This window comes from Grus americana, chromosome 3 (assembly GCF_028858705.1).
Source record: "Grus americana isolate bGruAme1 chromosome 3, bGruAme1.mat, whole genome shotgun sequence".
NCBI classification, from domain to species: domain Eukaryota; kingdom Metazoa; phylum Chordata; class Aves; order Gruiformes; family Gruidae; genus Grus; species Grus americana.
Window position 1 is genome coordinate 95,177,077 of NC_072854.1, and position 21,961 is coordinate 95,199,037.

At 50.1% G+C, this 21,961-nt stretch overlaps 1 protein-coding gene across 1 annotated transcript; it reads left to right on the plus strand.

Annotated features, from left to right (window-relative positions):
- The first annotated feature begins 801 nt into the window (after positions 1-801).
- FOSL2 (FOS like 2, AP-1 transcription factor subunit) lies at positions 802-19,063 on the plus strand. The gene is made up of 4 exons (XM_054820710.1): positions 802-1,612; positions 7,736-7,990; positions 11,708-11,815; positions 13,299-19,063. Exons 1-4 carry the CDS (start codon positions 1,514-1,516, stop codon positions 13,806-13,808), a joined length of 972 nt encoding a protein of 323 aa, XP_054676685.1. The 5' UTR covers positions 802-1,513; the 3' UTR covers positions 13,809-19,063.
- The last annotated feature ends 2,898 nt before the right edge of the window (positions 19,064-21,961 follow it).

A 21,961-nucleotide genomic window follows, 5' to 3' on the forward strand; every position in this document is an offset into this window, starting at 1 on the left:
CTAAAAATAAAACAAAATAAAAATAAAAAAATAAGAAAAAGAAATAGAAAAATTACATTAAAAATAAAAATAGCAATAATAAAATAAGCAAAAATAAATCAGAAAAATATAAAAGAAAAAGAAATAAAAATAATAACAAATAATAAAAATATAGACATAAAGGAAAAAATAAAATTAAAAAATACATGAAAATAATCTAAAAAAAATAAAAATAGGTTAACACTGCTATAAAAACCAGCCAAGTCTAACACTCGGTTCACTGATGTTGCGAAGAAACAGACTAAGCACTGGGGTACTGCTGACGCCACCCACCTTCCTGCAGGGATGAGCGCTGGATACACCCCGTGTATCACCTCCCCGCCGCCCCACCGCGGCGAGGGAAGCCGATCCGTGGGGCGACATTTGCGCCCCGTTCCCCAAACGCCCCCCCCCAAAAAACCGTGTGCCTGCCCCTTTAAATCCTGGCGGCGGAGCTAGGGAATCCCTCTCGCAGCGCGTCATCCGCGGCAAGGAAACCCGCGCTCGCGTCGTGCGACGCAAATGACCATTTTTGGCAACGTGCGACAACGGACGGCACCAAGTGGGGAGGGGAGAGGCGGGGCCTGACGGGAATTCGCCGCCGCACCGCCCCCGCCGCTTCGCCCGGCCCGCTCGGACCCGCGCAAAGCGCGGGTCCGAGCGGGCCGGGCGAAGCGGCGGGGGCGGTGCGGCGGCGAGCGGCGGGGGCGGGCGCGGTCCCCCGTTCGCCGTCCCGCCCCCCCCCCCCCGCGGCAGCGGCAGGTGGGAGGCTCCGCTCTGGCAAGGTGGGGCCGGTGCGCCGCGGGTTTGACGTGTGCGAGTGCACATGGTGCGGCGGCGGCGGGCGGATAATAAGCGAGTGGGGACGGAGCGATGCCATTGCTCTGAGTCACCGCGAGTGCGCGGAGCTCCTGCTCTCCTAGTACCGGGGAGCCGCGGGGCTTAAGACCCGGTTGAGTCACCCCGCGCCGGGAAAAGGGGCGGCCGGTGGTGGTGGTGGGGTGGGGGTGGGGGGGCGGAGGAGGACAACCGCTCCGCCTGCAGCCCCCGGGGCCGCGGCCGCTCCGCCGGCGGGGCGAGTTTCGCCGGGCAGCGCGGAGAGAGGACATCGGCGCGCAACGCTGCCCGCAATTGCTTGCGCCTGCCTGCGCGCACGGCTCTGCTCCCGCGGCGCCGCCGAGCCCTCCCGTCCCGTCCCGTCGGCGCTTCGCTGCCGCCTGAGCCTCTTTTATTATTATCATTATTATTATTTTATTTTTCTTTTTTCTCTCTTCCCCCCCCCCTTTTTTTAACCTTTTTCCCCTTCTCCCCCTTCCAAAGCCTTTTTTTTTTTGTTTGGTTTTTTTTTTCCTCCCCTTTCCGCGGCGAGCGTTGGGAGGCGAAAGGCAAGAGCCGAAGAGGTCGGGAGGGAGAAGGGGGCGGGGAGACGGCGAGGGAGCGGCGGGTGTCGGTGCGGGAAGGCGGGGACGCGGCTCCCCCGGCCCGACCTCGGACCATGTACCAGGACTACCCCGGGAACTTCGACACCTCCTCCAGAGGCAGCAGCGGCTCCCCGGGACATCCCGAGACCTACTCCAGCGGCGCAGCCCAGCAGGTAGGGCCGGGCGCTGCCCCTCTCCTCCGGTCCCTCCGGGGGCTGCTGCGAGCGCTCCCGGCACGGGAGTTCACCGCCACGCCCGGGGAGCGGCGGCCGGGGAGCGGCGCTTACTCCGCGGTGGAGGCGCGGGCGCCCGGCGGAGAGGCGCCGTCCGCGGGGGCGCAGACGGTGCCGGGGCGCGGGCTGTCCGCAGCCGCCGTCCCGTCGCTCCCGGCGGGGCGCCGCCGCTTTTCTTCCCTCCTTCCTTCCCTCCCTCCTTCCTTCCCTCCCTGCCCGCTCCGGAGCGAGTGCCGCGACCCTTCCGGGCGGGACGTTGAGCGGAGTTCCTCTCCGGTCGGGGTCGGGGGTGCCCACCCGGGGCCGGGGGTGTCGTAGGAGGCAGCGGCCTGGCCCGAGCGGGGACGTGCGGTAGAGAAGCGCCCGGCGGGCCGCCTCCGCCGCCCCGGCCCCAGGTAGAGCGCGGCCCGCGGGTGTCGGTGCGGAGACCCCGCCTGGTGCCCGGGGACCCGCCGCAGCGGCGGGCCGGGGCCAGCTCGGAAATCAAAGAGCTCCTGCGGGCAACTCGTCTCTGAGGCCGGTAACGCAAATAACACGGGCGCATCTGACTCTTCCTCCTTCCTGCTTTTGTTCTGGTCGGGAGCTCTTTCTGTCCCTCCGTTCAACGCCTCTTCCCGGGCGCTGCCCGGGGCTCGCTCGCACCGGTTCGGGCGTCTTCCCTGGGACTTTGGGAGGTGCCGCCCGAGTTACTTTCAAGGCGCCGTTGCAGCCACCGTACACCAGGCAGGGGATGGCTTGAACTGGGCTGTAGCTTTTTCAAGCGTTTAAAGTGGTCTCGGTCTCCCCGTTTTTCACACACCCACACCCCCCAAAAAACCCGCGAACTTTGGCTCCGTGGCGGTGATACTATTTTTGCCTCTCCCACTGCTGAGACCAGCTCTGCTCTGCCCGCCGCCCGGCCGCTCCTTCGCTTGCCGGGAGCCGCCGGCCGCTCTCAGGCTGGGGATGGCTTTTTCCCGAGCGGGAGTTTCCCGGGGAGCCGCCGGAGCGCTCCCCGCGCCGGCCGGCCCTGCTCCCCCCGCAAGCTCCCGCTGCCGGGCGGCGCTTGAAGAATGGGAGATATTTCCTGTGGAAGCGGCGTGAATTCACGGACCTAAAAGTCTAGTCGGGTGGTTTGAGGGTGGTTTGGTGCTTTTTTTTTTTTCTTTTTTCTTTTCCTAAGAAAACATCTCGGAATGTCTTATACGTCTACATCGACTAAATCCACCGCTTCTGGGGAAGGCATTACACAATCGGACCAGTTATACAAACCTGGGTTATTTCATAACTTGTTTACATCAGCTGGCCCAGCCTCACTCTTTTTTTGCCTTTTCAGAGTTGGTCTTCCCCCCCCTCCCCCCCGCTAATATTATTTCTTGTGTGGCTTGTATGAGCGATCTGGCAGTGTGAGCACATTGCTGTATTCGCATCCAGAAGTCATAGGATCATTTTTTAAAAAAAAAAAAAGTCTCTTCTTAAACTTTGCCAACCGTACCAGCCCGTGACATTCCTCACATTAAAGAAGTTTTACCAGAAATGACTCGCCGCCGCTCCCAGCCTGCTCCAAACGCATCTCGCTGGTGCCCTCTGCGGGCTGCCGACCGAGGTTTCCAGGGATTGCAGCGCGGCTCCGGCTTATCCCCTGGTTTACAGTAAATGCCGGGACAAGGTGGGGGAGCGGGAAGCGGGGTCGAGAAGCTGAAAACGCCCGACAAGCTGCAAATCTTTCGTTCTCACTTTCCTCCTCCGATTCAGCAGCTGCGCTGGATTCAAGCACTTGCTGCAGGAGGTCGTGAAACTTTGATGCCACTTAATATTTGAGCTATCGAGGTCTGACCGATAACTGGGTTTTCCCCTTTTTATTTTCTGGGGCTGCACATCTTCCCCAGGCAGCTGGTGTGCGTGGCACTTGATACGGGCGCAGCAGTCCGGTTTCTAGGGTTACTATCTCAAATGGGGCTTTGAGCAGGATGCCGGCTTAGCGAGAACATAAATGTTTTCTTTAAGAATCCGGGAGATTTCTCAAGGCCTTGCGCTTCATCTTTCCCTTGATCCTTACAGATGTTGTAGATTAAGATCAAATGTAAGCGTTGCCTTTACCCTAGCAATCGGGCTGTTCTGCTGATTCTGGTCTACAGAGATCTGCAGAGTTTTATCGCTACAGAAAATATGCATTGTAGAAATTTTTTCTCTAGTGGTGTTCGTTTTTTGGTTGGTTTTTTTTCCCCAAAGCAAGAAAAGATGCATAAGTCACATGTTTAAGTGGAAACTGTGTCTCAGAGCCAAAACTTTGATGCTTTTTAATTATTTTTCCCATACAACGCTGTACTGGAACATTTTTCTTTTAAGTTGCGTGTCATGCTATTTTCCTAATCACTGACTTGCCATGTGGTAAACATAGACTTTAATGGGAAGAGTTTGTGTACTCTTTCAGACCGGTCGACTTTCCCCTCAAATATCCCAGCACTGTGTCCAGTTTTCCTTCGAGGAGATGTTCAACACAAAAGAGCCATCAGGGGCCTTGTTTTTATTATAGGATATATCCTATACACCCTGTATTTGATAACTGAGTAGTTGCTAAAGATCCTCTGGGTGGTTTTTTGGTGGCTTTGTTGTTTGTTTTGGTTTTTTCCATGGTCATCGTACCCTTTTCTAGACCGGCTTCTGGTGCTGTTCAGCGCTTGCAGTTACAGATGTAAGTGAAAGTCTGGAGGGGAGTGGAGACGCAACGGGGTGCGGTATAGAAACTCCTCGCTAAGATGGAGAAGGGAACCACGGAGCCAAAGCCTGAAATGTTCCCGTGCTCCGAAGCTGTGACCTGCTAATGTAGCCTGTCCCTGCCCATGGCAGGTCTTGCTGGAGGCTTCCTCAACTATGGATCGGGGGAGGCTCTTCTCCAACCCTGTATTTTTAAGGCAGAGCAGAGACTGACCTCAGTTCTTTGCACTCTTAATAACAGGACTCTTTCTGTTTGTTATTTAGTGGTTGCTTTTTTTTTTTTTTTAATGATACCTTCATCTACGTGCTGCTTCGGTCAGGAGGAGAGCGGTGGCTTCGTGGTTGAGCGCGTGCTGCGTGTATAGCCCTGCAATCTGGCTATCGCCACATCTCTTCTGTAGCACTGTGAATTCCTCGTAGATAAGAATGGAGAGCTGGCAGAGAGTTGCCTCCAGGAGCCTCTCCCGGGTTAGGAGAGGAGAGCTGTGGGTGTCCTGGGCAAGGAAATGGCAGGAGGGAGTCTGGAAAGAGGAGAAACGGGGAGGTGGGTGAGGGCAGGAGGTGCTGCTGGGAGGATCGAAGCTCTCTAAAGGGGGAGCAAAGACAGGCTGCAGTTTGGGGAAAGGTCTGGAGCTCCAAAGTGAGAAGGCCAGTGCCCAAAGGGTCTGTGCAGGGAGGTGGCAAGGAATTCGGGGCCTGCCACTGAAACCAGCAGTGTCCCAGGGGTCAGAGCTGATGACCCTGAAGCAGGGAGGGGGCGGCAGTATTTTGGCATGGCAAAGCTCATCTAGTGCAGTGTCCTAGCAGGGAAAGCGAGGTATGTGGGGAAAGCCTGCCCAGTCAGGAAGCAATGCCTGTAAAAAAACCGGCAGTAGCCTGAGCACCCTGTACCTGAAGAGTCAGCCTGTCACAGCAGCGTGTCCCTTAATTGGTTATCTGGGAAAAATACTGCCTTTGGAAAATACAGAATATAAGTTTAGGGAATTTTTTAAGCTATTTCAAGGGATTAGAAAGGAAGCTGGTGACAGAGATGGAGCATGGCACAGGCAGGGACTGCAGTCTGACTGGTCTCTTCCCTGGGTCTGCAAGCAAGCGCCGCGGAGCTGCCGAGGGATGTGGCTGAACTGAGCAGCTCCCCTTTGCTGTCCAGGAGGCCTCTACTAGTGTTAGAGAAGGGCCCTAGGGTGAATACAAGAGTGACTGCAAGTGGAGTAGTCACTTTATCAATAACTCAGAGCCCAATCTTTGTGCAAGACGCTTGTATCTTGTGTGGTTGGTTTGGTGGTGGGTCTGACTCTCCTGACCTCTGATGGGAATTCTTAGCAGGTCGTTGGGTGTCAGAGGCTGCAGTAACAGTGGTACCACTGCAAAGGTCATTTCCTCTGGAATGCAAACGGTGTCTTTGCATAGCAAAGCACTGAAAGATCTCTGTATGTTTTGCAGCCATACGTTTCTGGTGTCCCTGCAAAGAAGACTGGAGGTTTTTCTCTGCTTTTTGGGTATAGGAGGGATGGTGGCACAAGTAGGTAAAGGTCATGGTAGAAGCCACTTGTAGAGCTGGAAGCAGAACTTGTGTCCCCTGAGCACCTGTGGTTTAACTAGTCTTGAGCACCTGTGGTTTAACTAGTCTTGACCTTCATCCCTTCTGCTAGGTTAAAATCCCTTTGTTACGGTGTTATGGTTGTGGAGGCACCAAGGCATCCATCCTTGTCCATGCCATGTGGCCACAACTTACACCGGGCAGAGCAAAGAAGGGGATTTGTGCCTGTGAATTCCTGCGTAGTGTCGACAGTTTGCAGCTCTTGCCCTCTGTAGTTAATTGGGGTCACAAAGATGGCATGCACTCTGAGATGTGGGATATGCTAAGGCTGTGTTGGACTCGAGCTCCAGGTGAATCTCTGAGGTTCTGGTGAGGCTTTTGCCAAGGTCTTAGTGCCAGTGTCATCCTGTCTGTGTAATTCCCCCACCCACTTAACTTGATTCACTCCTTCCTTCTCTTGTCCTTTCTTGCTAGATTTTGAACTGTCCGAAGTAAGTTGGCATTCGCTGGTATTCAAACTGGATCTTCTGGTCTCCAGGTGTTGGCAACTGGACTTCTTATGGCTAACACTGGCCTGAAAAGCTGTAGCTATCAGAATGTGAAATACTATTTGCAGTAGCCTTGGTTTAACAAAGCACTTAAGGTGCTTGGCTAGGCACACCCTGAAAAGGAAATCTGTGTTGAAGTGCTGTCCCTTATCTGGGACGCTTACCTGAGCTGAGGTCAGGCTGATGCAAGGGCTCTCGCTTCTCTGGGATGCTAGTTTGTTGACCCAAGAATGTGCATTTTTCACAAGATCATTTCACGGCTTACAAATTGATGGTACTGGCGGCTGCTGGTCCTATGAGCCCTGTCCCTTGCACAGTGATTGCTGGAGCAAGGCATGTGCGTCTGTAAAACCGAGTCTAACCACTGAAAGTCTCCTGAAGGAGCTCAGCATAGACAAAAGCATTCTTTCTCCTCTGCTTCCCCCTGCGGGGACAAGCGATTGTTTTCCTTGCAGTTTAGTGCCAGCATATTATCCAGATGGATTTACCTCTGTCTGAAACAAGGTGTACATGTATTTTGGAGGAGATCATTACCTGCTGCCTTGGTTTTAGTGCTGCCTTGTTTTGTCTAGACAGTGCAGAGAGCTGCAGGGAACTTGTCCGATCTGAATCCTAATACCTATTTTATAGGCTGCTATTAAAATACATATCCTCGCACGTAACCATCCCGGGGCCGGGTTGCTTGCGCTGTGTGTGCGGTGAGGACAGAACCGCTGAACGAGAAGCAAGCTGCTGTTCTCGCTGTACCAAAACCTATGTGGACCAAGCCCAAATTTCAGGGGAATCCTTTGGTAGAAGGTGGCTTTGCTCTGTTTGGTAACGGCAATTCAGAACTGAAGTTTCTCTTCCTTTTCTTTGGACTGGCAGGGAAGTGTTCCTCTAGAAACTCCGTAATTCCCCTTTCGCTCCACGCCAGAAGGAGCAGTGGGCACAGCAGGGAGGCTGCGGCGGTGGGGTTGCTGCCAGCGGGGAGGCTGGCATGGGGGATGCTGGGGAGGTGGGGGGGGGGATGAGGAAGGGGGCTGGGAGAGGGCAGGGCTGCTCCAGAGGGGAAGCGCCTGAGCCCAGCGCCTTCCTCGGGGGGCTGCGGCAGGCAGGGTAGCCTGGGATGCTGCAGAGGCACCATCAGCCGGTGCCTTTGCTTCTGGTGCTGCTTTGATCGTCACTGGTGCTGCTCCTGAGGGCCTAGCTGGTGTCTGAGTAACCACTTATGTTCTGCTTTCATTGACAGTTTCTTCTCCTCTCTCTCTTTCTTTTCTCCCCTGCCTTTCCTCCTAGAAATTTCGAGTAGATATGCCAGGATCAGGCAGTGCTTTTATCCCTACGATCAACGCCATCACAACTAGCCAAGACCTGCAGTGGATGGTCCAGCCCACCGTCATCACCTCCATGTCAAGCCCTTACTCTCGCTCACACCCCTACAGCCATCCGCTGCCCTCGCTGTCTTCAGTGGCCGGACACACGGCCCTTCAGCGACCTGGTGTGATCAAAACCATCGGGACCACAGTGGGACGGAGACGAAGAGATGAGCAGGTAACCGTGTTGGGGAGAACGGCTGGGGATGCCTTAGAAACAGGCGTATGGACTTCCCCATCCCTGCCCTCTCGTGGGACCTCCTGGCCCCACAGGGGAGCGGTGAGGTCTGTCCCCTGCGCTGTACAGGTGCTGGGGATTCTCAGGGTGATGAATGGCGTAAGCCAGAGGGTGATTTTATTGCTGCTTCCTCATCATACAGTGAGACTTACCCAGTCTCTGTCAAATGCTTTGCACCACTGGACCACATTGCGGCTCTGTTTCAAAAGCAGGTGAAACTCTGAAGTTCAGCCCTGGGTTTCAGTTTGAGTGTCTCTGCCACTCCAGGCAGAAGGAAACCTCTGAGCAAGCAGGGGAGCTTTTATGTAGGTCCTTTACAAATCTGACACCCTAATTACATCAGGTAGTGTTTTATATCTGCTCTGTGGCAGCTAGCACTGCTCCAGTCTCACTTTTGGGTGATACCACCAGCACCAGCCAGCACCACGCAGGGAGGAACAGCTTCCCTAGAGCACCTTGATTCTAGTAGCAAAGTCTTCCGGACATCTGGCGTCTAAATCCACCTTCCCACTGCAAACATGCAATCACTTGATCTCATTACAGCGGTGAGGTGGGGATCGCATAAGCAGAGATTTTCCTGCTCCGAACCCAGTGGCATTTTCATAGCTGGGATGGGGTGGCCTGTTGTACCACTGCTGCCCTGTGCTCAGCTTCCTGATGGGATTATTGAGCCAGGACCTTTGCTCCTGTGCTGGGGCAGGGCGGTAGACTAGATGTAGGCATCTCGTCTTCTGGAAATCCTTTCAGCTCTGTCAGTCTCTTCTTGGTGAGAAACAGCCTTCTCCAGGGCTGTCTGAATAGCTATCCACAGTGCTAGGCTGATTTCTTTCCAAAAAACAAGTATTCAGATTTTTTTAATTCTTTTTTTTAATCTCCATCTCCCCAAATTGTTCCCAAGCAGCAGTTGTGTGGGTCGCTGCAGAGCAGTGTAACAAGACGCACTGCGCACCCTCAGCACACCAGCAGACACTATTGCATGAGGTCTGTTTCTAATAAGACTCACCAGCCCTACTTTTACTTCCACGTCATCTGTTTTGATTCACAGTCTGATTATTTTATGTGGAGTGGCCGTCTGGTTTAGACTTAAGAGGCAGGGAAGGAGTTAAAGTCACTTGTCCAGCGTGAGCTGCACCTCTGTGCAGGGAGCCAGCATGGGCGCACTGAGGACCCGTTTTTGGGAGGAAGCATGGGGCAGCCGTGGTGGCTCGGGTACGTGCCAGCCCTTTCCACCAGCTGGAGCTACCTCCCGGTTCGCTGCGTGCAGGGCTGGTGTCCAAAGCCAGGGAAGCTCTCACGAGAACTGGGGGAATAATTAGCAACAACTAATTTGTTTGACAAACGCTGCCTCTGTGTTCGCAAATTGGCCGTGAAGAGATCACCATATTCTCCGCTTTATTTGTTGTTCAAAGTTATTTGCTGAAGGATGCCTGCCAAGCAATTCCTGGCCTGTGGCTTGTTTGCAAGCGGTTCATTGTGGGTCATTCAAAGCCAAGTCCTTTTGATTAGACACGTGCTAAGGCAGTACCCGGGCGCTTTAGTGGCTCTTTGGCTCAGGTTTCCGCTGTTGGTGCTTTGAACGCCGCATCGGAGTGCCTTTTTGGAAAACATTGTGTAACGCTTTATGAAAAGAGCCTGTTTTGATGAACGTTTCTGCCAGCGAATGCACGTATTGGGCTTGGACAAGCTACAGATAACGCGTACAGCAGGGGCACGAAGAGTGCCAAATCCAACCGCTTTCAAACAAATCCAGCAACCGCTGACAGAATATTCCTTTTTAGACCCGGTATAATGCTAAGCACATCCAGATTAGGGGCTTCAGCCCCGTCTATGAGATTTTTGCAAAGCATAGCCTCCGAGACAGATAATTTAAAAATGACTGAAGGCCCTGGGAAAAGAAATTTCAGTCCCAACATATTTCAGTGAGGCCTGTGCTTCTGAAGCATGAAAGGGCTCTTGAAAACTGTACGCAGAGGCCCCCAGTCAGCACAGAATGTGCGTGCTTAACGCTTTGCTGTACTGCAGATACGTGCGTGCAAATACATTTTTACCCTGCACACGTGTGGGCTGGAAAGCGAGCGGGCAGAGCGGTGCCTGTAGGGGCTCCTTACTGGGGGGAATATGCCAAAGCCCCGCTGGCTGCTGCCCAGTGGGGCGGAGGTACCCCCCACCCTGCGATGGAGCACTGTGCTCTGCTCATGGAAAAGCTTTGGGGCCCAAAACCTGTGTCCTGAAGTCCTAGAAGTGCTCGCGTTGCTTGGTGTGCATCTGGGGGCTCCCGCTGCATGCAGGTGCGATTGCAGGCATGGACTGGATCTGTCCCCCCCTGCCCCTTCCCCCCCCCCCCCAAAAAAAAAAAGAAAAAAAAAATCAACCAACAAAACCAAGACCAAACCAGAACCGAGCAAGGGGAATGCCCAGCAGCTGAAGTAAACTCCCCGAAACTGTGAAGATCGAAACTAAGGAAATAAAGCAAACCAAAACAAACCAGAATGAGGTTAGAGTAAAACTAATACTAAAAAGAAAAGATAGTAAAAGGGTGAATATCTCATTTGCAGTTTTGACAGCCCCAGAAAATATTAAAACTGAAAGCTTTTCATAAAGGTGGGTTTTTTCCCCATTCTCTGCTGGCACTACGTGAGATCTGACACATGCTTTGCAGGGTGCTCGTTTCACTTTTGTTTGCAGTCAGCAGGCCAAAGCCCCCACCGCACATGCTGGCCCGGTGAGGCTGAAATGTGGGGCACGGGGTCAGTCTGCAGCAGAGGAGGATGCACGGCCGAGCGGTGCTTGAACCCCCACGGCCGCCTGTTTGCACCAGCTCCTGCTCGCCACGTGCCACAGCGGTGAGCGCGGCCATTGCTGGCCCTGTTCATGCGCTGCCGTACCAGCTCGCCGGCCTTGGCAGTGGTGCAAGCCTACCTGCTGCTGCCGGGATTTGTAAAACCTCGTCTCAAACCCCAAAAGCTAGGCCTGACTTGACCAGATCTTGTGGGCTCCTGCTGACTTCCTCTGGTTTCGTAAGAGTGTTGCTGGATGGATTTCTATGGAATTGCGCCTGATTTACATCAGTGAGGATGTAAGCTGGCCTCAGGAAGCCCTTGATATCACTGGGGCCTTGCCTGCTGATGCAAGAAGCACAGTGTGTTATCTCACTGAGTGCTCGAAAATCTGAGGTCAGATTTTTGGGTGGTATAAATCATTGTTGCTTCACGGACTTCATGGGAGCTCTGCTGATTTCCCTGTCTCCCCCCACCCCATCCCCGACCTTCAAGCTAACAACTATTTTTGTGTGGGAAGCAGCAGATCTTTTCTTTCTTGAAAGAGGCACTTACAACATCGTGCTCTGGTTTTGCTTAACATACCACCCAAGTTGTGAAACAATCAGAGCATCTTTTATCTGTTTGGCCTTGGTGCAGATTCACTGTCCTCTTACACAATCTTCTCCCCGCTCCATCTTCTCCTCACCCTTCTGCTAAGACCCGGTGCAGGCAGAGATACTGTGCACTTTCATCTTCTGCTGACATCAGTGAAGAGGGGGAGTGCTCAGCATCCTGCTGGATCAGGCCTTTTTCCTTTGCGTTGCGGTTAAAATCTCACAAACTTCAAGGAATGCCTTGCTCAGATCTGATTGTGGGTTTTCTTGGCACTTGCCCACAGCTGTCGCCTGAGGAAGAAGAGAAGCGAAGGATCCGGAGAGAGAGGAACAAGCTGGCAGCTGCTAAGTGTCGTAACAGGCGTCGAGAGCTAACAGAGAAACTCCAGGCGGTACGTGCTCTGCATACATTTCTCCTTCCTTGCCACCCGCCCTTTGGACCAGCTTGCAGGGCATTGCTCTCCTTCCGCTAGCGTGTTCGAGGAAGATGCTACAAAACACACGCTGCCTTCCCCTTCTGGGGCTTCCTGGTGGTGTTGCTCCTGCATCAACGGTGGTGAGGGCTTGGCCTAGAGCTCAGGAGCCTAAATCCGCCTTGCTGACTGCCCAAAATGTCTTAGGAGCTCTCCTCCCTTCTAGTCTCCCAGCTAGCACGAGCCTCCCTCTGCAAGTGGCAAAAAAGATGCTGTGTGCCTCAAAGGAGGCAGGCATTAAGGACAAAAGCACTGAGGACAGTAAGATCATCTGAAAGCAGTAGAAAATGAGGCAGATGTTATGTGTACCTACCGAAGCCACATCCTTTAGGCTAACCTTTCTTTGGTGGGGGTAACTGATTTCCTGCACAAAGGAAGCACCGCAGAGACGTATGGTCCGATGCCACCGGGGAAATAACTAGTTAAGCTGGAGAAGGTAGGGGTGACTGCAAGAGCTGTGGGGTGGGTAAGGGACTGGCTGAAGAGGAGACAAGGATGGGTTGCGTTGAAAGAGGCTGGAGGGAAGGCTCCAGCACTTCTAGTCAAGAACCAGCCTGGGGCTGATTGTATTCCATGATCTTATTAATAAGCACAGCAGCAGCAGTGAAAGCACACTGGTGAAACATACTGCCGACTCAAATTTGGGAGGTATTCTCAGTGTAGGGGAGGCAGGGCGTTCTATAGGAAGAATTTAAGGATTGTCATGACTAAAGTAATAGAAGTGAGAGAAGTGCAAAGTGGGAGGTCATATCCTGAAGGACTAAGGGTGAGTTCTGTGAAATGAGCTCTTCACACAGGAAGGTAGTAATTGCTCACAGATTGACTGTGAGCCATCAGTGTGATGTGACCACGGGAAAGGTAAATGTATTAATCCTAGGATGCATCAAGGGATAATCCAGTAGAGATGAAAGGGTTAGTCCTTTATGCAAGTGTCAGACCTCATCTGGAATATGCACCACAGAGGGAAAGTGGAAACAGTTTAGAGATTACTGTACACTACCTCTGTCTAAGAAGTGAAAAGAACATGTCTTACCTGACACAAAAAAATGATGGTAGGAGATCTGCGTCCTCTCTGCTAAGGTGTCTGTCAGGCAGACAGCAAGGGAGATCTATTTAAGTCACAGGCCAAGACAGAGTGGTGGAAGCTTGCCATGAGAAAATTAAGGTGAGCTCATGAGAAGACTGTTTATAAACCTTAGGTCAGTGAAGTTTGCGAATAGCCTACTGGTAGACACACGAAACACAAGATGCTCAGCTCGCAATGACCTGGTGCCTCCTTGGCTCGTGAAGAGTCTGGGGTGTATCTGCCTGTGCCAGATGGGAACTGGACTTGATGGCTGTGTTCCAGGTGAGGTGCAGTGCCAGAGCCTCTGATACTTACTTATTCCCCTTTTGTCTGCAGGAAACTGAAGTGCTGGAGGAAGAGAAGTCAGTGCTGCAAAAGGAAATTGCTGAGCTCCAGAAGGAGAAGGAGAAGCTGGAGTTTATGCTGGTGGCTCACAGCCCTGTGTGCAAAATCAGCCCTGAGGAACGTCGGAGCCCACCATCCAGCAGCCTCCAGAGCGTTCGGACTGGAGCGAGTGGAGCGGTGGTGGTGAAGCAGGAGCCTGTGGAGGAAGAGATCCCATCTTCCTCTTTGGTCCTTGACAAAGCCCAGAGGTCTGTCATTAAGCCCATCAGCATTGCTGGAGGTTTTTATGGGGAGGAGGCACTCAACACTCCCATCGTGGTGACCTCAACACCAGCCATCACTCCTGGCTCCTCCAACTTGGTGTTCACCTACCCCAATGTGTTGGATCAGGAGTCTCCTCTCTCCCCGTCTGAGTCCTGCTCCAAAGCTCACCGGAGGAGCAGCAGCAGCGGTGACCAGTCCTCGGATTCCTTGAACTCTCCCACCTTGCTGGCGTTGTAATCCCCCTGCGGTCCCCCATTTTGCCAGTGTGTTACATCCCCCCACAGCACCATGGGGGGAGCCCCCCTCCATGGGATTAGAGACAGGCATAGGATCGTTCAAGCACAAGGGCAGCAGGAACAAGGATGGGGAAGTGCTGCAGCTCCAGGAAGGAGAGTGAGGACCAACGCCAGCTCCCTGGAGGCAGGAAACGGCAAGGGTGGGACTGACGCGCCAGGACTGTTTGGAGAGGGTGACGTCCCCTCTGTAGGGACTGCCTATGGAAACCTCTTCACGGCCGTAGTGGACTTGGGGAGCACTCCTGGCCAGGACTGAAGGCGAGCTGCAGACAGTTGCTAGTCATCCCTTTCCTTTGTGAATTGATCTGATCGGTTGTGCTCTGTGCTTACATCATTCTGGTTAGTTGATCTTACAACTTCTCTCTTTCCCTCTTTCTCACTCTGCGCTTATCATTTCCAATGTTGTCGATCCCATGACATTTCATCCAGTTGCTCTGAACTCTAAAGGCTTGTTAGGACATTTCCTCTTGGGACAGGCTGCGGGAAACATGTAGGATTGCCCAGGCAGGAGGGGGATGGCTGGGAGGTCCTGGAGAGGGAGGACCAAGAGGAGCCTGAGGGCTCAGCAGCAAGGGCAGAGCTCGTAACTCTGGCCTGGGGCACAGAGACAGCAGGAGGCTCATGCAGAAGCCTTTCTTTTTTAAAATGTAGATAATTTATCCCCTTGGGCTCCTCAAAAAACAATTCAGCATCTCAGGGCCAAAGTAGCATCAGAAAAGCTGCTGGGCTGGCACTTACCAGTGTCTTTGGCAGGATTTTACCCCAGTTTGTGGATATCAAATCTGCTGCTTGTTGTTTACTTTTCCTGGGCTGCCCACTGTCTAGGGAGTATTGCATCTTCTTCCCCATCAGGGCTCCTGATTCAAAGGCTGATCTCTTCCTATTAGTAAATCCTCCCTTCCCCTTGGCCATATTTGCAGAACATGCTACCGAAAAAGAGGTGGCACCATGTGCCTATAAATCCAGGATGGAGACTGGCAGCGGATAAGAAGGTGAAACTAGCTGGCTGTACCCTTGCTGACTTTTTCATTGTTGGGAAACAAAGCAGCACACATCCATCAGTTGATACTAGGGGGTGTTGTTTGCTCAGAGATTCCCAGTTTCCAAGGTCGGGGGGACGGCAGTGGACCAACCTCCAGCACAGGTCACAGGGTGCTCCTGACCAGGCAGGAATGGCATGGTCAAAGTGATGACCTGTTTGCGCTAGAACAGGGCTTCTGATACCCTCTGGTTATGAATGACAAATTGACAGCACAGGAAAAACAATTACCATTATTTGCACCTTGGTCTTTGGCCTTTTTTTTTTTTTTTGCATTGCAGTTGATCTGTTTTTGTTGGGGTTGATTGGCCTGAAGACAAAAAAAAAAAAAACAAATTAGAGGGCTCTTCCCCTAGCTTGGGTCCTTGTCTTCTCCAACCTGTGGGCTTGGCTGCTACTACTAAGTGCTCACAGAGGGCACAAGCTGTCCAGCACCGATGTTTGCTACTGAAAACAGTAATGTGTGTAACCTATTCCCACTTGGAGCCAAGCTCAATTCCTGTTGATGTCAAGGCACTGACAAACCACGACCGTGTGCACACTAGGATTGCCCAGCTTGTCAGCTAAGCCAGTTAGGGGATAGCTCTTTGGTCCTGCCTGTTGAAGCTGTGGTGGAAGCTATTTATTTTGGTGTGAGATTTTCTTGTTCTTTTATATTATTTTTTTTAATCAACTGAAACCAGGGTATTTCTTGGTCAGGCTGGACCTGGAGAAATGCAATATGCAATTATAGGGCCAGTCCTGTGAGATGCTGAACTGCTGCAGTCCCCACCAACTCCACTAAGAATTAATAGGGATCAGTCTTGTGGAACTGGACCTTTACTCAGCAGGGCTGGCTTCCCTCAAACCCTGGCCACTGTCCATTCCTTGAATCATTTCAAAGGGACACTACTTTGGCTCTAAAGGTAGGCTTTGCTTTTTTTTATTATTACTATTATTTTTAAACCTAGGTATTTACCAAACCTGACAGAAAAAGAAAGATATGAATGATCTTTTTGCTTCATAAAGCCAATTGTGATTCAGGCTTTTTCTTTATTGCTTAAACACTTCCATCATTATACTGGTGCTAGAGGTTTCAAATTGGGCTTACTCAATAAGTGAAATTGATGAAGGAGTTCTCTTGTCCTTACATGAACATCAGAACTTCCTTTTTAATAAAGCAGACCTTAAACTTCGTGCAGTTAGCACAAAGGATCCTGTTTTCATAGGGTTTTATGTAGATGATATCACTTTAGGTGAAACTGCTTCTTCTCTAACTGTCCGCATTTTGCCAGATGCTTGTTTGGGTCAGTCTGGATTAAGAATCTAAAACGCTTCAATGAAATGTCTCTGCATGTAATTTCCACCCATTTTTGAGCAGAATGCAACGTTGACAAGTGGTGAATCCTAAAGTGATGCAGCTACTTTTGAGGCCAGCTGAGCAGGATCGCTGTCTCGCAGGAGATGAGGAGCATTCCTACTAGGGGTTTCAGGAAGTCACATGCCACCTCCAAACCTGAGTAAGCCTAACTCCTAGTGGAACAACAAGAATCTACCTTTGCTTTTGCTCACTGAATCAATGCCAAAAGGAGCTGCAGCTGGCCCTTGCCCATTGCCTGCTGCCTTGTCATTGACCTTCTCAGAGACAGGACAGGACCGGTCCCCTTTTCTGTCCTGTGACACTGACAGGAGCCATGTGACACTGCCCAGAAAAGAGGATTATTTTCTACTATCTGGAAAAAGCCCTGAATACCTTGTGCCTGCCTGTTTTGTCCCTCAAATCTCTCAGAGGATGTCTGTGTTGGGATCGCTGGTCTCCTGCCTTCTGTATTTTGTGGATCAGCCTTACTTTGTTTAGTTTCTGGCAGACAGGTACAGCTTGAGCTCTGCTGCCGTTTTGGTCTGGCCCTGCATTTCTCTTTTCAGGTTTATGGGTGTGCTTTTTGGGAATTGACTGTCTTCCCCACCCCCAAAATGGTATTTTTCATGAGTACCTTCCCTGCCAATTCCTAAATGTACAGTGTCTCCATGTTCTGCATGTAATGGGGATGCGGGAGCTGTTATAACTAGTGTCTGACCAAGAGCTGTTGAAGTCAATAGAAAAAGGCCCAGGGAATTTCAGCTGGTCTTGGGTCAAACCCCCCCAGTGACTGGCCCAACGAAGCCTCTAATAACATCTTAAATTAATCAATGCCAAACTGGAAGGAGCAGCAGCAGCAGCTGCATTGAAGGAAACATTCAGCTTCCAGGTGATGTTTGCCATTCCAGTTTTTCCCTCGTTCCTCCTTCCCCCTTCCCAGTTGTGGCATTGCCTTCATCCATTCCTTTCTTGTAGGTGTGGAGACTGGGTAAGTCTCAAACTGCTTGTGGTGTGACGGTATTTGGGACCAACATGCTGGGGACAGTAGCTCTCTGTTGTGTTTTTATAATTATTATTTAAATGATCTATTTAGTTCATCTGAACCTTTAATTTTGCTGCTTACTGTATGTAGGATCCACCTGGCCTTCATCCTAAATGAAAAGAAAAAACAAAATGAAAACAAACCTAAGACACCCCCCTCCTTCCTGGTATCTTATTATTTATTGGCAGGCAGCCGTCTTGTGCCTGCTCCAGCAGATCTGCCCGCCATTAATTTAACATCCTCCTAACTCACATTCCTGGTGTTTGGTTGTTGCTTCTTTTTTTTTTTTCCTTTTTGTTGTTGGTTTTTTCCATTATAAAACAGACTTCTGAAATGTAAGAAATCTTATTATTATGACACTTACAAGTTCATTTTCATTAGGAAGGCCAAGTCAAACATTTTAAGAGGTGGGGGGAACAATCTACATTTTATTTCTTATTTATTTATCATGTTTACATCTTTTTTTTCTGTTCAAGACTTGGATATAATAAAGAAAGCATTAAAAATACTCCAATCTTCTTCTTTTTTTAGGCTAATAACTTTTTTCGATTCTTTAAATAAAATATTCTGGGTTTTGTTGTTGTCTGTATAAACTGTAAAAAGAGATATGTTTCTAAAGATGCATTATCATTCCTCTGTGAACAGTAGGTGGAGTTGAGGACAAATCTCAGAATACAAGATAATAATAAAATCCCATCCTGTTTTACTTAATTGTTCCCCTTCTGTCCTGTATGATTAAAGGGTTATTCCACTTTCTTGTTTGTGGTTACTTGATATTAAAACCTTATTAAAATGTATAGAAAATAGGTATCCAATTGTTTTTGCTCAGTGAGAGGATAAAATGTTGTATATATCTTGATATACTGTGTAGTTCAAAGTAACATCGATAAGGGATAGTGCATCTTTATTAGAGCGATAAGTTACTAGTGTCACTAAAGTGTACTTTAAGATCCTCAGATACACAAAGGGCCTGATTCTGATTCCACTCTCCTGGGGGCAAATTGAAAGCATCAGTAGCATTGTGCTGCTGCAAAGCGGGTGTTGGAGGTGGAATCAAGCCTCAGTGATTAATAGGTGACTGTGAGGATTATTGAAGGTTTGGGGGCACCATTATCTTTCTTTTTTTTTTTTTTTTTTTTTCCTCTCCTCAAAAGTTTTCGATCATGGGGTTTTTTTGCTGGGTTGGTTTTTTTTCCCTCTGCAGTGAAATAGTTTCTAGCAAGGAGGTTCTTAAAGGTGACTGCTGAATTGGGACCCTTTGCTTGTCGTGATCTTGATATCGTTCTTGCAGTCCTGGAGAATCTCAGCTCTGAGGCATTCTCTCTGGTGTTGTCTCTTTTCTGTTCTTGTTATTTTACTGTAATACAGGCCTACAGTATTTGCACTAAAACAAAAAGCTTGTTAGAGAAAGCTTGCTGCTATGAAAGAAAGAACATATTAAAATGGTTTGCTTTTACAATTTTAACTGAGTAGCATTTTGTAGAATAAAATCAATTTAGACTGAAAAGAAAAAATGACTTTTCTTTTTTCCTCTGCACCTTTGCCCCCGTAACTCCTTTCTTTTCCTCTCATTCCTTGGTGGTGTGATGTTCCCCCCTTCTCCTTTGGTGCTCAGTTGTAATGATTGGCTGTATTGTTGACTATGCTGCTGAGAGTTATGACACTTGTAAATCTTGTTTTAATGACATTGTGGACACTCTTTTGTATAGCAAGACCTAACTGGAGTTCTTCTCTCTCTGTTAATTGAAGTCATTAAAAAGCTCCCTTTGCCATGAACAATTAAAAGCTCGCATGTTCCTTCCATATGAACAAATGGGTACAGCATTGCCAGGTGCCCGGTTGTAGCACATTTCAGGGCTTCTTTCATTAGAGCAGCTGCAATCCAGACAGCTGTTAGCTGCAACAATGGTAAATGGGGCAGAAGCTAGCAGAGCAGACCACCTGGGCTAAAAGGCAAATAATGCATTAATCCTTTCATCTTCGCTTCAAAAAGAAACGGATAGAGCTAGAAAATGCATGCTGAGGTGAGTTTACTTTCCCTCCCCCCCCCCCTCTAATCCACCTCCTCAGCCAGAAGGACTCAAAGCTTCTGCTCTGAAAATGTGGGGTGGAGAGCATGGCTGCTTCACTGGCAGTAAGGAAGATGGGATTCCTTTGCTCACCTGGGAAAAGCTGTAGTCTCTGGAGTGGAAGGAGCCTATATACACCAGGTTAAGAATGGAGGATGCCATATTCAATTTAAAAAAGAAACTGGTGGGGAAGAGATGTTAGGTGAGTCATGGCTAGCCCAGCTGGCACCAGGCCAGGATGCTCCTTACTCATGGGTTTCCTTAGGAGTAATGTCTGCTTTGGCTTCCTGCTGGTCCCTGTCCCCCTCTTGTTTTTTTTTAGTTTTTCTTTTTTTTTTTCCCCTTCCTTCCTCCCCCCCCTTTTTTAAAAAATAAAACAAAGCCTGTGTTCTCACAGCGCCATTGGGAAGATGAGAGATGCCAGAGTAAGTTATGATGTGGCTCGTGTATGAAAGTATTTGTGAAGTCACGGGGAATGCTGAAGGTATCAGGCACCAGAATGGGAATGCATGCGTATGCCTGTGTGAAGTGAGATCAGCAGTCAGGAATCCATATTGTAGGAAAGTTGACACGAAGAGTTTGGGCTGTAGAACTGGAGCCAGCCTTAGGGTGCCCCACAGGGTCAAGGATGACACAGTGGGTCAGGGAGAGCCTTTGGGAGGCTTTTTCCAAATGTACTTGTCCTGGTGGGGCTCAAGGTAAAAGTAGTTACTCTGGGGGGCATGGCAATTTTAAGTAAATACGCCGAAGGACACAAGAGCATCATCTCTTAATATCTGTCTCCATAGGGCCTCGGGCATGGGGGAGTCCCCATTTGATCTCCTACTGCACACAAGCTTTCTCTAAGGGGAGTGCCTCCAGGATTTCCTGCCTCGCGAAGGGCTTTCCCATTACGCCGGTGCACAGAGGCATCCAGCCTCGATTTTGTCAAACCGGCTCCTTTGGCAGCGTATCCCCCCTCCGCCCCCTCCCAAAAACAGGCTAGCAGGAGGATACGTTCTTGCTTGCCTCCTGCCAACCTGAAGTGCTCCCTAAGCTCCTGTTTGCTGACAGCGCCCTTCGAAAGGGCTTAACATCGCTTGTCTGCAAATGCTGGTTGCAAGGCTAGGCCTCCCACCTGATTTCCTCCCAGCACTGGCTGGCTGCGACTGCCTTTTATCATCATTAGCTCGCAGATGTTGGAATGTCCACAGTAGTTACTATAATTTGGTTTTGAAGGATGAAATTACACAGAAGAGCAAATTGTTTTCCACCAGTCTTCTAGCTGTGGGAGATCAAATTCTACGACATTGACATGGAAATTGTGTTTTTCCAGACATCCTCATCTTGGTTTAGATCTATCTCCACTTCAGGTAGGGAATTTCCCCACCTTCTGAAACAGCCTCAGCCTCCCTCCACCCTGCGATGCCCAGACCTTGTCATGCAAGTGAGGGATCGGTGTGTTACCATGGGGCGGGTGTTTGTTCCTGAGCGGAGTCATGCTGGAAGAGAGATTGCCCGTTCCTTTTGCAAAGAAAGGATGAGAGCAGCATCTGCACCAACGACTCTTCCATCAGGATCAGTATACGTTTCCAATGAAGTCTTTATTGTGTGCAAGAGTTAAGAGAGGTTCCTGGTCCTCTTTTTCTTATCCCTCCCCATGACGCAAGAGTCATTTCTGGACTTCCTCATGGTCGCGTTTCTTCCTGAAGTACCAAGAACTGGCTCATCTCTCTAGGCAGCATATCAGGGTAACCCGGTCATATGAGGGTAACTCTGTGGAGGGGAGACCCTACCTGGGGCAGAGCTTTTGTGGCAAGCACAAGCCCAGAGGAGTGGCCTGAATATATCATGCCGGAGATGGCAAGTTGTCAGATGAAGACTTTTGGTGATTGTTTTTTTTTTTTTCCTTTTTTTTAATTGGCTCTAGAATCTGCAGGATTAGCTACAGAAACACTGTAGAAATTCTGCAGCCGATGGAAAGAATAAGCATGTGCTAAACCTGAAGAGAGTTTAATGGCAAGCAGAGCTGGAGTGGGAGTGTGGGGGAAAGGAGAGCATACAGAATGCTGTTTTGAAGTGATGTTTCCACTGTCATGTGGGAAGGATGTGACAGAGGAAAACTGTGACACGGTTATTGCATCAGATACCCTGAAGTGGAACAAATGATGCATTTTTTTTTTAAAAAAAAACCACCACCACCTTAAGGTCCTACTCCTACTGATGTCTATGACTTGATCCCCTCAAGTTTCATGCCATCATAACAAGCTCTTGAATTCAGTTGCAACAGTCCAGGGTTTTCTGCTCTGCCTCACGTGGCACAAGTGAGGCCCCCATTCAGCAGTGCCCGGCTGCTGTCAGCACAGGGAGCAATACACAGTCTCATAAGGCTGAGGTTTAAAAGAAGGTTTTTCATGTGTGTTCTAGTGTGGTGAGATCCAAGACCCTTCAGGAAGATTTTCCTTGACAAAGACAGGGTAAGGCTGGGAGGAGAAGCTTAGGATCTTACTGAAGTGCATAAATACCTGGTGGGAGTAAGGAGCAAAGGAGATGTGGTCGGGCTCATCCCAGTAGTAGCAAGTGACAGGATGAGAGGCAGTGATCACAATTTGCAATAGAGAGCACA